Raw genomic sequence first — 15,075 nt, 5'->3', positions numbered from 1 at the left:
ATAAGATCCCCTCTCACACCAGTCAGAATAGATATTATTAAGTCAAAAAATAACAGACCCTGGTGAGGCTTTGGAGAAAAGGGAATGCTTATACACTGCTAGCGGAAATATAAATTAGTTCAGCTATAGTGGAAAGTAGTCTGAAGATTTCTCAAAACACTTAAAATAGAAGCACTATTTGACACAGCAATCCCATTACTTAGTATATATCTAAAGGAATATCAATTATTCCACCATAAAGATACATGCATGTGTATGTTCATTGCAGCATTATTCACAATAGTAAAGACATGGAATCAACCTAGATGCCCATCAACAGGGGGCTAAATACAGAAAATTTGGCATATATGCGCCATGGAATACTATGCAGCCATGAAAAATAAAAAATCATGTCCTTTGCAGGAGCATGGATGCAGCTGGAGGCCATTATTCTAACCAAATTAACAGAGAAACAGAAAGCCAAATACCATATATTCTTACTTAAAAGTGGAAGCTATTGGGAGGCTGAGGCAGGCAGATCACGAGGTCAGGGGATTGAGACCATCCTGGCTAACATGGTGAAACCCTGTCTCTACTAAAAATACAAAAAATTAGCTGTGCGTGGTGGCACACACCCGTAGTCCCAGCTACTCAGGAGGCTGAGGCAGGAGAATCGCTTGGACCTAGGAGGCGGAGGTTGCAGTGAGCCGAGATCATGCCGCTGCCCTCCAGCCTGGGCAACAGAGCAAGATTCCGTCTAAAAAAAAAAAAAAAAAAAAAAAAAGTGGAAGTTAAACACTGAATACACATGGACACAAAGAAGGGAACAACAGACACTAAGGCCTACCTGGGGGTGGAGGTTGGGAGGAGGGTGAGGATTGAAAATCTACCTATTGAGTAATATGCTGAATATCTGGGAAAATTATCTGTATACTAAACCCCCAGGACACACAATTTATCCATGTAACAAACCTGCGCATGAACCACTTGAATTAGTTACATAAACAAGAATGAGGGCATAAAAAAAAAAAGACTTTACTTAGCACCTTTGTCAAAATCACTGAGCATGGATAAATATATATGGTCTTACCCATATACAGACCATTCATATGATGGTCTTATCCTTGACTCTCCATTATGTTCTGTTGAACTATATGTCTCTCCTTATTCCAGTATCACAGTGTCTTCATTATTGTAGCTTTGTCTTAAAACAAGGTAGTCTAAATTCTCTGGCTTTGTTCTACTTTTCAAAAAATATTTTGAATATTAGTCTTTTGGAACATTTATGCAAACCTAAAATTATTAAGGCATAAATTATTAATGAAGAAATAAATAAACAAATGCTTATAAATACATCAGCTAACATGAAAATGATCAAAAGTAGTCAAATAAAAGCTATATAAAAGTTATATTATATATGTATATATAATTTTTCAGAAAAGACTGACACCATATATGAAAGTTTACAAATTTAAAAAAACATCAATTCAGGGAAATATGCCAATAAGAAATTGAACAGAAGGTAAATTTGTTTTGGGTAAGTTGGATCTTGGTCAATTGATTCTTGATTAAAGGCAGGCTCTTAAGCTTTCAATATTTTGTTGCTATGTGGTGGGTTAGGGTGAAAGGTTAGGGGAATCTCTTTAAGCTGTAGACTCAGAGTCTTTTGACAGGAGCTGCGCACTTTACTCTGTCTTTTATCTTTCAACTCTCTTGATCTTACTTGTCTTGTTGTATGAGATAATTATACAAAGGATCCATAACGATGAAAAAAATCTGTTGTCAATGCGAATTAAATGTATCCACCATTCAGATGTGATTAAAACCACCTCAGGGCAGGCCGCAGTGGCTCACGCCTTGTAATCCCAGCACTTTGGGAGGCCGAGGTGGGCGGATCACGAGGTCAGGAGATGGAGACCATCCTGGCTAACACGGTGAAACCCCGTCTCTACTAAAAGTACAAAAAATTAGCCGGCTGTGGTGGCGGGTGCCTGTAGTCCCAGCTACTGGGGAGGCTGAGGTAGGAGAATGGCGTGAACCTGGGAGGCGGAGCTTGCAGTGAGCCGAGATCGTGCCACCGCACTCCAGCCTGCAGCCTGGGCGACAGAGCGAGACTCCGTCTCAAAAAAAAAAAAGAAAAAGAAAAGAAAAAAGAAAAAATACCTTTTCATAAATGGACCTTAGACAATACTCTTGTCCTTCTTGTAAAAAAAACAAAAAAAACAAAAAAAACAGTGTATTATGGAAATGTTTCCTTACAAGCCCTAGGACTTTTGCAATAAGGATGTTCTGTACCGACATGGCTTTACTTCTTGGCCCCATTCAAAAAAGCAAATTAACTACAGGTATTAATTAACCTCTGGTGAAACTGAGAGCCATAGAAAAAGGAAAGGGTTAGCCATCTGCTTTCCTACAATTAGGTTAATTTGTCACCAAACTTAGAGACCTTCGAGTTTGGAAATATTCCAACGGAAGCTGTTTTATTTCCTTTCTGTTAAGCTTCACTGAGCAAGAGGAACCTCAGGCCCCCAGAATTAAATAAAAGCCCCTGTGTTCCACCAGCCATGATCACTCACCTCTCTATTGGGCACTCAACCATGAAACTCCATTCCCTTATTTCTGTTCTCCTCCTCTTTGTGACTTTAATACCAAAAGGTAAGATGGTGAATGATTGTAGAAGTCTATTGGGACGCCTAGACCGGAGGAGGTCTACTGAGATAATTATACTGTGGCCATCCTAACTCAGACCCCAATTCACAGCCTTAGGAATTCAGAAATCCAACATGTTTCTCTTCTTTGGTACTAATGAGGCCACAATTGAGAAGCAGGACAAGGAGTTATTTCAACAGAAAATGGGGGTTCAAGAGCTCAATAATTAGAAAATGGGGCCGAAATAGAGTTAGGGGTATAGAAGCTTTGATATGTGATTTAAAGGTTAGTAAATAAAGCAAACAGCTATCATCAAGGCTTCACTCTCCAAAAAGGAGAGTGAAGATGATAGCTCTTGGTTCCAACTCGGTAGTGGATGGAAGTGATGTAGAGTCTATTGGTGAGGAATATTTGTGAAGGGTAGCAGTTAGGCAAATAAGACAGAGTTCAACAAGAAAATTTTGCGTCTAATTATAAAAGACCAATAGAAATTTGGGAGCAAGGGAATTTGGAAAAGAATAAACAGTGGCATGAAGCTTTAATGGCAAAATTTTAAGCATAAGACAAATAGTACAGAAAACACTTCAAGACTCGTAGTTGCATCCTTAGGGTCCATGATTCAGAAGTTTCAATATCGAAATGTAGCATCAAACTGAAAAGGGAATAAAGAATCAAACATCTTCAGGGTGTTTCATCCAGATCCTGATAAGATACGGTAAAATTATTATCTCGACTGTTAATAGTGGGATGTTCATATCCCCCAAAATAAAGTGTGTGGTCAATGAGCAAAGATCTCTTCCTCCCTTTATCTCTGAGATTATTTTTTAAATAATTTCAACTTATATTGTAGATTCAGGGGGTACATGTGCAGGTTTGTTATGTTGGTATATTTTGTGATGTGAGGTTTGGGGCATGATGGTAATCCCATCACTCAGGTAGTCAGCATAGTACCAAATAGTTTTTCAATCCTTGTTTTCCTCCCTCCCCACTGTAGTAGTCTCCCATGTCCCATCTTTATGTCCATGAGTATCCAATTTTTAGCTCCCACTTATACGTGAGAACATGTGGTATTTGATTTTCTATTTCTACATTAATTTGCAGTCCTCCAGATCATCCATGTTGCTACAAAGGATATGATTTTGTTCTTTTTTATGGCTTCATAGAATTCCATGGTCTATATGTACCACATTTTCTTTATCCAGTCCACCATTGATGAGCACCTGGGTTGATTCTTTGTCTTTACTATTGTGAGTAGTTCTGTGATGAACATAGGAGTGCAGGTATGTTTTGGGTAGAATTATTTGTTTTCTTTTGGACGATATACCCAGTAATGGAATTGCTGAGTGGAATGGTAGCTCTGTTTTAAGTTCTTTGAGAAATCTTCAGACTGCTTTCCACAGTGGCTGAACTAATTTACGTTCCCACCAACAGTGTATAAGCACTCCTTTTCTCCACAGCCTCATCTGCATTTCTGTTATTTTTTGACTTTTTAATAATAGCCATTCTCACTGGTATAAGATAGTTCTCATTGTGGTTTTGATTTGTATTTCTCTAGTGATTAGTGATGTTGAGCTATTTTTCATGTTTGCTGGCTGCTTCTATGTCTTCTTCTGAGAAGAGTCTGTTCATGTTTTTCATGTCTTTTCCCCACTTTATTTGTTTTCTGCTTGTTGATTTAAATTCCCTGTAGATTCCAGTTATTAAATTTTTGTCAGATGCATAGTTAGCAAATATTTTCTCCCATTCTGTTGTTTTCTGTTTACCCTGTTAATAGTTTCTTTTTCTCTGCAGAAGCTCTTTAGTTTAATTCGGCTCTACTTGTCAACTTTTGTTTTTGTTGCAATTGCTTTTGAGTACTTAGTCATAAATTATTCCCCAAGGCCAATATCTAGAATGGTGTTTCTTAGGTTTTCTTCTAGGAGTCTTATAGTTTGAGGTCTTACATTTAAATATTTAATCCATCATGAGTTAATTTTTTGTATATGGTGAAAGATAGGCATCCAGTTTTATTCTTCTGCTTGTGGCTGGCCAGCTATCCCAGCACCATTTATTGAACAGGGAGTCCTTTTCCTATTGTTTATTTTTGTCAACTGTGTCAAAGAGCAGATGGTTATAAATGTGCAGCTTTATTTCTGGGTTCTCTGTTCTGTTCCAGTGGTTCATGTGTCTGCTTTTGTACCAGTCCCATGCCATTTTAGTTACTGTAGCCTTATAGTATAATTTGGAGTCAAGTAGGATGATGCCTCCAGTGTTGTTCTTTTTGCTTAGGATTATTTTGGTTGTCTGAGTTCTTTTATGGTTTCATATGAATTTTAGAATAGTTTTTTCTATTCTGTGAAAAAAGTCATTGGTAGTTTGATAGGAATAGCACTGAATCTATAAATTGATTTGGGCAGTATGGCCATTTTCACAATATTGGTTCTTCCAATCCACAGCAGGGAATATTTTTCTATTTGTGTCATCCGTGATTTCTTTCAGTAGTGATTTGTAGTGTCCCTTGTAGAGATCTTTCACCTCCTTGGTTAAATGTATTCATGGGTATTTAATTTTTTGTGTGGCTGTTGTAAACGGGATTGCATTCTTGACTTGGTTCTTGGGTTGAACATTGTTGGTGTATAGAAAGGCTACTGATCTTGTACATTGATGTTGCATCCTGAAACTTTACTAAAGTTGTCTATCAGGTCCAGGAGGCTTTCAAAGAATCTTTAGGGTTTCTTAAGTGTAGAATAATATCATCTATAAAATGAGGTAATTGGATTTCTTCTTTTCCTATTCGAATGCCTTTTATTTCAAAAGGCTGATTGCTCTGGCTCGTATTTCCAGTACTATGTTGATTAGGATGGTGAGAGAGGGCACTCTTGTTTTGTTCCAGTTCTGAGATTCTTTTAAGTGCAATCAAAGCTACTCAATTGTTTGATCTTTACCTAATCTGTGGACATGTTGAGATCCACCTCACATATGATTGCCTCCTTCTGAAGGAGCTTATGCAATTCTCATTTGGTTCTCAGCTGTGGTCAGAAGATACCATTGAGGTCAGATACACTTGTAGTGACATGTGATATGAAATTATATGATTGTAATAATTTCAAATTAAAATAAAATTTAGTGGCAGTTGTTTTTATTTTAGAGAATAAAACCCATGTACAGATAAAGAACGTGATTTTACTCAGATCACATAGGTACTAGCAACATTGCAGCTAAAAGTAAATCTCTTTAATCTGGGTCAATGTTGTTTTTAATCAATCCATAGGTGTAGATATGCATACAAAAATGATAACTCTGATTTCTGCCAGACTTTTTTCTCAAAATCTTCTAATTATATATTGAGGAAACTAAGGAGGTTTTCTACTCTATGTGACAACATGGATGAACCTGGAGGACATTATGCTAAATGAAATAAGCCAGTCACAGAAGACAAATACTGCCTGATTGCACTTCTATGAGTTACCTAGAATAGTCAAACTCATGGAAACAGGTAGCAGAATGGTGGTTTCCAGGGACTGGGGAGGGAGGAGGAAATAGGGAGTTGCTATTTAATGAGTAAAAGTTTTCAGTTTTATTAGATGAATAAGCTCTAAATATCAACTGTACAATATTATATCTATAGCACTTACAAATTTCTTAAGAAGGTAGATCTCACTTTAAGTGTTATTACCACAATAAAATAAATGATGCAGAACAAGAGGTTATTTGAGGTTGAAAGCTGAGTTAATCTCCCCACAAATACGACAATAATCCTTCAGAGGCAGAGGCCTGCCTTTCAAGCTGTGACATCTTCATGGAGGAATAGAAATATCAGCCCTTCTTTCTTCCTTCCAAATCAGTTATACCAGGAAGAAGGATTAAACAAAGGTCCTATAATTCTGCACAGGAGGGAATCACTTTTGAATAGCCAGGTTTCTTGTGAGCAGAGGATATTAAAACCATACATAAAGGTCAAAATGCCTTACTTGTGCATATTGAGATGTTCTTGGACACATTATGAAGTGGGACCCAGAACACTCAGGTCGAAAAATAGGAATTTCATTATCAGTTTTGTATGGTCTCCTAGTACTGAATAGTTAATTGCTGAGCTGTCTATACAATTTAATAATACTGCACTCCAAAAATTCTGATCTTAATCTCTGCTGTGACTGTTGGGCATGTAGAATTTATCAGGTGTCTAGAAGCATTCTGATAATCTTAGAAATTTGATAACTCCTATATAACTTTTATGTCATAAAATTTATTTTAAGAAAAATTGAGTGGCTAGATCATGAAGAGTTTTGTTAAAGATATTTTTACACCAAAAAAATCCAATTAAGTAAAAAAAGTTATTGTTTTCATGAAAAAATTTCTCCAAAGAAACTACATAATCTGTAATATTAGTTTATCAGCTTAATGTCTGATGAATATTAAGTTATAGCTACTTGAATATATGTTTTTATATATCCTTATATTTAATCCAAAAAGAATCCATGGTATCCTATAAAAAATTGGAATAGTTCATATAGATTTATATGTACACATAAACATACATATATATGCTGGGAATATGAGTCTAAAGAGGTTAGAATGGCATAAATCTTGGATTGCTGCATTAGCTGTCTGAGAATTAAGAAAATTATAGCATTCTTCTTACACTGACTGTGGAGAATAACATAATATCTAAATACACGACATTGGATAGGAGCAGAAGACAGCTTGAACTCACATTATGTAGAGAAATGGAAACTGCACTTCTATTTTTTGATTGATAAAGTTCCAGGCAGAGCCTGTTCCATTTAAATCCTCTACATCATCCAAAAAAAAAACTTAAAAGTTACTGACTCAATGAGTTCTAATGCTAAGAAAGTTATATCCTTTTAGAAAGTAGATGAATGTGCTATTAAGGGTCTTTTCCAGTGTGATTCTAAGTCCTTCTCACTGCATCCACAGAAATTAATGTTGTGATATAATATGAAGTGAACATCTAAATTGTTTCTTTTTCCAAAGGCACTTATTAAATATGCATCCTTTCCTCAACTGCTGTGTGATATAACCATTATAACATATTAACGTCAAATAAATTCTAAAGTGTATTAGAGAGTGCCTCTCTTCTTTTGCTCTACATGTATATACTTCTGTCAATAAGTCTGAAAATAAATGTGAATATCTGGGAAGAAATTTCCTTCCTCATGAATGAGGAATATGAATCTGAATATGAATTAAGTAATTTAATCTTATCTTTTTGACTTAAACTAGTGCCCTTGGCATGAGGATATGTCACAGTCATCGGTAAAAAGGGAGATTATAACTCTTTGGCTTCATGCTCAAAGCATACCTCCTTAAATTAAGCTTCCCATGTAGCAAGAAGCACATCACTGGTAGGATGAATTGTTCCACTCCTTTTGAGTGAAGCAAGGGACATCTCCCAAATAGAGGAATTGGCACTGTCTTAGGCTACATGCTGTGTCAGTAGGCTGAACTTTACCGTAGAGTGGGTTATGCATCCTACTGAGAGGAAGTTCACTCTTTTGGCTTCAGCTGAAGATTCACATTCCACCTCATTTTGCATGGGATGCCTCTAAGTTCACACGCATAGGCCTCCTTGATGCCATACTCTGCCTCTGACTATATCTTTCCCAGTACTAATAACCCCTGATTTTAGCTTCATTTAAAAAGTCTGACAGTGTTGCCAGATGTTAAATGTATGGATGAAGTTATCAGGGAAAAGACCAACAGTTAGCAACAGGTCTGCTATGCTTCTTAGCATGAAGCCTGTGTTCTGTGTAGACAATGCAGTTGAACCAGCGCCTTCCACAACTGGCCGGGGAGACTTCAGGTCTCTCTCTGAAAGTCAGCCACTTTCTCTTCCACAATAGTCTTGGAAAAAAGAGAGAATATTACAAGATATTACCCAACTCCCCCATCGTGATATTCTGTTGTGCACAGAAACCCTGAGTTTATGAACTGCTAGTCTGACAGTAGAGTATAATACCAGACTGCACTAGGTTGAAGCTTCTAACAAGAGTGGAAGACAATCTTGCATAGGTTATGAGCATTCAGTTCCAAAAGGCTGCATTGGTTTTTCTGGCTATGGATCTATTTCTACAGAGTAGAGAAACAACAATGATAGCCTAGTTTAAATACAAAACAATAACAAGCAACAACAAAAAGACTGAGAGCTGAAATGGCCACCAAACTGTTACTCATCTACAGAAGCAAAGAAGCCAGAGGTAGTATATTAGAGGCCAGTAAAAACAAAATAAGATCCAGGTGTGTTAACAGGCTGGTTCAGGAACTAATGTCTGTTAATGAACATCAGCAAAAGTGTTTTTCTTATATAACATCTGCAGTGATATACAGTAGGAAAAATAAACTATGGTTGTGCTGAGAAGGCAAGAGAAAGGATAGTAAGCATAGAGAAAACTACTGAATTAGAGCACACCCTTAGCCATATGCTTCTCAACAACCAGATGAATTAAGAGAACATGTGGATACACTTAAGGGAAAATACCTTTTAGCTCTGTGAGTAATTCTCTCCAGGTGTCTGTCTTCTGTCTATCTATCTATCTATCTATCTATCTATCTATCTATCTATCTATCCATCCCTCCATCTATCTATGAGGTATTGAGCAACATAGGAAAGGTATTTCTTACATAGTCCTGAAATGAGGAAATTAGTTTAGATAAAATCTAAAGGATTGATAGGCTTTCTATGAAAGGAGATGAAGATATGAACATGAACCATTTGATAGGGACGATGTATGCACAGATGGGAATTTGGAGGGACACATACTTCCTTTGAAATTGTTTCTTAGTGGTGGCATTGTTGGTGTTTGGTGCAAGACAATTCCTTAGGTGAAAAATTTAGCAATGCTGTGCTATCTGCTAAATACAAAAGACACCTTCCCTAGGCATGGTGGTAAGAACAAATGGTCCCACACATTCCAAAATGTACTGCGCTAGGGGAGGACAATCCCTTTAAAGGATTTTAGAAATTGGCCTATTTCCTCCAGGGTGTATATAATCTACAATCTTAGCTCCCTTCCCATAAAAAGGCACTATTTCTGTCTACGGGTCTCATCCTTTCATATAGACAATGTTTTCTTTCCTATCCCAAAGCCATTCTTCTGGGGGTTTATTCTTTTATGTATATTTTCAATAGTGAATTAATGATGTTCTTAAATCTCTTCCTGTGTAGGAAAGACTGGCGTTATTCCAGGACAAAAACAGTGTATTGCTTTGAAAGGGGTGTGCAGAGACAAACTATGCCGCACACTAGATGATACCATTGGTATATGTAATGAAGGAAAAAAATGTTGTAGAAGGTGGTGGATACTTGAGCCCTATCCAACTCCGGTTCCCAAAGGAAAATCTCCTTAGGTGGGAGCAAACGTTAAGCCCTTTGAACTCCAGAATGGATGGATAAATTTTGCAGACTCCTGTTTAACCCAATTTCTTATTCTTCCTTGACTGGAAATAAACGTTGTCCTAATCCCACGTTTACTGACTGCCTCCTGGAGCATTTCTTCTTGATGCACATGCAAGCCTCTTAAGAACTATAAGAATAAAATAAATAACAGAAGAATCTCATACCCTATAGGTACTTATAAAAAATATGTTTCTAAGAAAAAAAGATAAAAATGTTAAATATGTGAAACAATAAGAATATGAAGTATCAGTAGGCAGTGTTTGATTATTTGAAGTGCAATGTCCGTCTTCTTCCTCATCCAGTTCTGAACAAATATCATTTTCATTACTAATAGAGACCTACTTAGATAATATGGGTTAAAGCCTGCTAATCATGTGACCTTGCTAACATTGCACCTGAGAATTAGGCGCATGACCATTCCAGTCATTCCAGCACTTGAAGCAGGTCTCCCCTCTACTGCCCCCTGCCCCTAGAAAAGTGGAAAAGAAGACCCGCTTTCTACAAGTAGGCTCACTAGGAGGAGCTGTAGAGCTGAAGAGTTGCTAACTCAGCATGCCTGGTTAGTTCTTTCCAAACTCTCCATCAGATAACTCCATTTCCTGGGGCCAAGAAAATAAAAGGACAGGGAGGATACCAGGAGTATGACATGGCATGAGTGTCACAAAGATGGAAAACATCTAGAATGAGGCTAAATTACCCCACAAACAAAATTCAAGTGTTTGTATTTTTTTAACCACAAAGCTTATGGTCAATGAATCAGGGGAGGATGGGTTATCTCCCTATGCAGAGGAGATGTCAGGAGTCTATTAAAATAACTCTAATCTCATCTTCATGGATCTGTTTCTTCAATACTAGTCATTACTTTTTCTATATCTTCTCAGAATCACTCATGAACGGCATATTACTCTGAGATCAGATTCTAAGCTAATCTCAGAATAATACACTAATACAATTTCTACCATATACATTTTACACAAGCTGAAAATTAACATCTTCTCTTCTTTCTTGTCTTAAATTATGTGTCACTACATTATCCAGCGTAGCACATTAGAGATTCTTTGATAATTAAATGACATTAAGAGACTTTAAAAGTCATAAATACCCTCCTATATTAAATTGCTAAAAAAGAAAAATTTCCCACATTTGAATATAAACAAGTGTTCTTATAAAATTTCTAGGCATAAATTGAAGTTCAAAGATTGAGTCTCTTCAATCTCTGTGTTAATGCCCAAAGACATTAGAATCCAAATGAATTACTGCCTGAAACGAAATTATCTTCCCCTTGTTAAGTCCAAATTTTTCTATTAAATGTAAGCAAAAAAAAAAAAAAAGAAACATCACTCATTTCTTATTCTCCGTCTTAGTGAATTAGTGAAAGTTTCTTTAGAGACTTGACATTGAATTAATATAACATCTCAACTCACTGAAGCAAAAAGAACATTTTTTTTTTTTTCTTTTTTGAGACGGAGTCTCACTGTCACCCAGGCTGGAGTGCAGTGGCGCGATCTCAGCTCACTGCAAGCTCCACCTCCCAGGTTCCCGCCATTCTCCTGCATCAGCCTCCCAAGTAGCTGGGACTTCAGGCGCCCGCCACCACGCCTGGCTAATTTTTTGTATTTTTAGTAGAGACGGGTATTCACCTTGTTAGCCAGGATTGTCTCGATCTCCTGACCTCGTGATCCGCCCGCCTCAGCCTCCCAAAGTGCTGGGATTACAGGCGTGAGCCACCGCGCCTGGACAGAACGTTTTTTATCTCTGAGCGAGAAGAAAAAACAGGTAAGGGAAATGAAAAAGATAAGGAACAAAAAGAATCAGTCCAGAAAATCTAATTTCTTTTTTTTTTTTAAGTGAGAGAAAGTTTATTAAGAAAGTCAAGGAATAAAAGAATGGCTATTCCATAGGCAGAGGGGCCTCTAATTTCTAATTCTGATTGCTTTTCTTAATTTTCTTTCTGATGATACTCTCGATTTTACCATACAATATTGGCCATTTAATAAAGAAGTTCAGGGACAGACAATAAAATATAAAGTAGAGCAATGTGTCTGATCTCCAGCACTGTCAACATTTTGAGAAGAACAATTTTTTTTTTGCTGTGGGGAGCTTTGCTGTATATTGTAGGATGTTTAGCAGCCTCTCTTGCCTCTAAAACCTTTCTCCCACCTGTGACCAAAAAATAAATAAACAAACAAACAAACAAAAATCTCTACACATTACTAAAAGTCCTCTGAGGGCAACATTGTCCCTAGTTGAAAACCACTATAGTAAAGAAATTATCAGTTAAAGTTGAAAGTAAATAAAGTTAGAAAATTCACTCAAGTAGAGACCTTTGCCTGTAAACTTTCAAAACGTAAGACAGCTTCACATATAAAATAATAGATCAGAAAAGTCTTCTGACAATCCAAAGATGAATTATGTCTCTTTATCTGAAAGATATAGATCTAGAGATAACCCCTTTGGTTTTTTTACTGCTGTGCTAGTTGTTACAAATACCTGACCATATCTTAACCATTGAGATTTTAGGGCAATATTGCTCTGATATCTCATCCAGAGGTGCAGAAATCCACGTTTTAGGGACATTTAAAATATTTCTGGGAAAAGGCTGTCTGTGCCTTTTGATAATAAGACTGGGTGAATTACATGCAATCTGTTGGAGTACTTGACTATATCTTCTGGAGAAGGCCATGTTTACTGTATACAATGATATGATTCTGTGCATGGAACATATTATATTGATACTAATTTATGAGGGCATAGTTGATAAACCCCAAAGGAGTTAATTTTATTGTTATATAAAGGCAAAGGCAGGCCGGACACAGTGGCTCACACCTGTAATCCCAACACTTTGGGAGGCCGAGGTCAGGAGTTCAAGACCAGCCTGGCCAACATGGCAAAACCCCGTCTCTACTAAAAATACAAAAATTAGCCAGGCATGGTGGTGGTTGCCTGTAATCCCAGCTACCCAGGAAGCTGAGGCAGGAGAATCGCTTGAACCCAGGAGGCAGAGGTTGCCGTGAGCCGAGATTGCGGCACTGCACTCTAGCCTGGGTGACAGAGCGAGACTCCATCTCAAAAAAAAAAAAAAAAAAAAAAAGACAAAGGCAATACTATATATCATGAAAGCTTGAGGTACTCTCAGACCTTTGACAGTTGTACATTTAGAAGTTTGTTTTGTTCTTTCTATCTTTCTGGAAATTTTGATATAATCGAGACAATAGAGATTCTGAATAAATGGCAAATCACCAAATACTTGAAAATAGTCCAAGTAAAATGGATTTTACTATCACTAGAAAAATATTGCAATTTCCATATTCAAAATACAAAATAAAATATTTTTGCTGCTGTAAGAACCATAGCTCATATAACCTTGAAAGGATTTTATATTAGATGTAAAGTAGTATGACACCCAATGATAGACTGTGATGGGTTAAAAAGCAATACTATGAACATTAAAGCAACTCTTAAATAACACAACAGTTTAATAAGAAAAAAATTTGAATAATCACAATGACGCAACTACTTGAAAAAAAGAAGAAAAAGAAATCAAAAAACAAATGAAACAGAATATCTGTAAGATGGCTAAGTAGAAGGTCCCCAGCCTTCATCCACCCACAGAACACTGATTTGGCAACCATCCATGGATAAAATGTCTTTGTGGGAACATCAGGACCCAGTCAGGAGCTCATGACAACCCACTAGAGCCCAAGACCAAGGAAAACTGCTTTGAGAAGGCAGGCCCATGTCCCTGGGAGTAGGCTCACCAATCAGAGACCTGGCCATGAACACAGAAACACCGCCATCTGCCTGTGGACCCTGCTGCAGCCCTGCTTACATGTGGTTCCAGATGTAGCCTCAAAAGTCATTCCCAAAAGTCATTCAGGAGCAGGTTGTTTAATTTCCATGTAATTGTATGGTTTTTAGTGATTTTCCTAATATTTATTTCTATTTTTTACTGGGATGTGGTCAGAGAGTGTGGTTGGTATAATTTCGAGTTTTTTGAATTTGCTGAATATTGTTTTATGGCCAATCACATGGTTGATTTTAGAGTGTGTACCATGTGCAGATGAGAAGAATGTCTATTCTGTTTTTGGGTGGACTGTTCTGTAGATGTCTTTTAGGTCCATTTGGTCAAGTGTTGAGTTAGGGCCTAAATATCTTTGTTAGTTTTCTCTCTCAATGATCTGTCGAATGCTGTCAGTGAGGTGTTGAAGTCTCCCACTACTACTGTGTGGTTATCTAAGTCTTTTTGTAGGTCCCTAATAACTTGTTTTATGAATTTGCGCACACTTGTCTTGGGTGCATATATATTTAAGATAGCTAAGTCTTCTTGTTGAATTGAACCCTTTACCATTATGTAATGCCCTTCTTTGTCTATTTCTATCTTTGTTGGCTTAAAGTCTGTTTTGTCTGAAATTAGAATGGCAACCCCTGCTTTTTTGTTTCCCATTTGCTTGGCAGATCTTTCTTTGAGCCTTTACTTTGAGCCTATGAGTGATGGGCTCACATGCAATGACACTGAAGACAGCATACAGTTGGGGCTTGCTTCTTTATCCAACTTGTCACTTTGTGCCTTTTAAGTAGGGCATTTAGTCCATTTATGTTCAAGGTTAATAGTGCTATGTGTGGAGTTTTTCCTGTTCTTGTGTTGTTAGCTGGTTATTATGCAGACTTCATTGTGTGTTGCTCTATTGTGTCAATATCTATGTAATTAATTGTGTTTTGTGGTGGCCGGTACTCTTTCATTTCCATATTTAGCACTCCCTTAAGGACCTCTGCCCTTAAGGCATGTCTGATGGTAACAAATTTCCTTAGCATTTGCTTGTCTGAAAAGGATTTTGTTTCTCCTTTGCTTATAAAGTTTAGGTTAGATGGATATAAAATTCTTGGTTGGGATTTCTTGTCTTTAAGAATGCTGAATGTAGGCCCACAATCTCTTCTGGCTTATAGAGTTTCAGCTTAACAGTCCACTGTTAGCCTAACGGGATTCCCTTTGTGGGTTACCTGCTCCTTTTCTCTAGCTGCCTTTCATAAGTTTTCTTTCATGTCGACCTTGG

At 37.2% G+C, this 15,075-nt stretch overlaps 1 protein-coding gene across 1 annotated transcript; it reads left to right on the top strand.

The window, feature by feature from the left end:
* The first annotated feature begins 1,400 nt into the window (after positions 1–1,400).
* On the top strand, positions 1,401–10,706 carry LOC134731040 (beta-defensin 130B-like). The gene is made up of 2 exons (XM_063607066.1): positions 1,401–2,634; positions 9,794–10,706. Exons 1-2 carry the CDS (start codon positions 2,544–2,546, stop codon positions 9,973–9,975), a joined length of 273 nt encoding a protein of 90 aa, XP_063463136.1. The 5' UTR covers positions 1,401–2,543; the 3' UTR covers positions 9,976–10,706.
* Positions 10,707–15,075: the final 4,369 nt, after the last annotated feature.

The sequence above is a fragment of the Pan paniscus genome, chromosome 7 (genome assembly GCF_029289425.2).
Source record: "Pan paniscus chromosome 7, NHGRI_mPanPan1-v2.0_pri, whole genome shotgun sequence".
NCBI lineage: Eukaryota > Metazoa > Chordata > Mammalia > Primates > Hominidae > Pan > Pan paniscus.
The sequence above is the reverse complement of the archived record's forward strand: the minus strand, read 5'-3'. Positions and strand labels throughout refer to the sequence as shown.

Bases quoted from the DNA above. Each gene is read 5' to 3' on its own strand.
- LOC134731040 (XM_063607066.1), top strand. From the start codon at position 2,544: ATGATCACTCACCTCTCTATTGGGCACTCAACCATGAAACTCCATTCC. The intron at 2,635-9,793 runs GTAAGATGGTGA...CTTCCTGTGTAG, and splicing joins TGTGACTTTAATACCAAAAG to GAAAGACTGGCGTTATTCCA.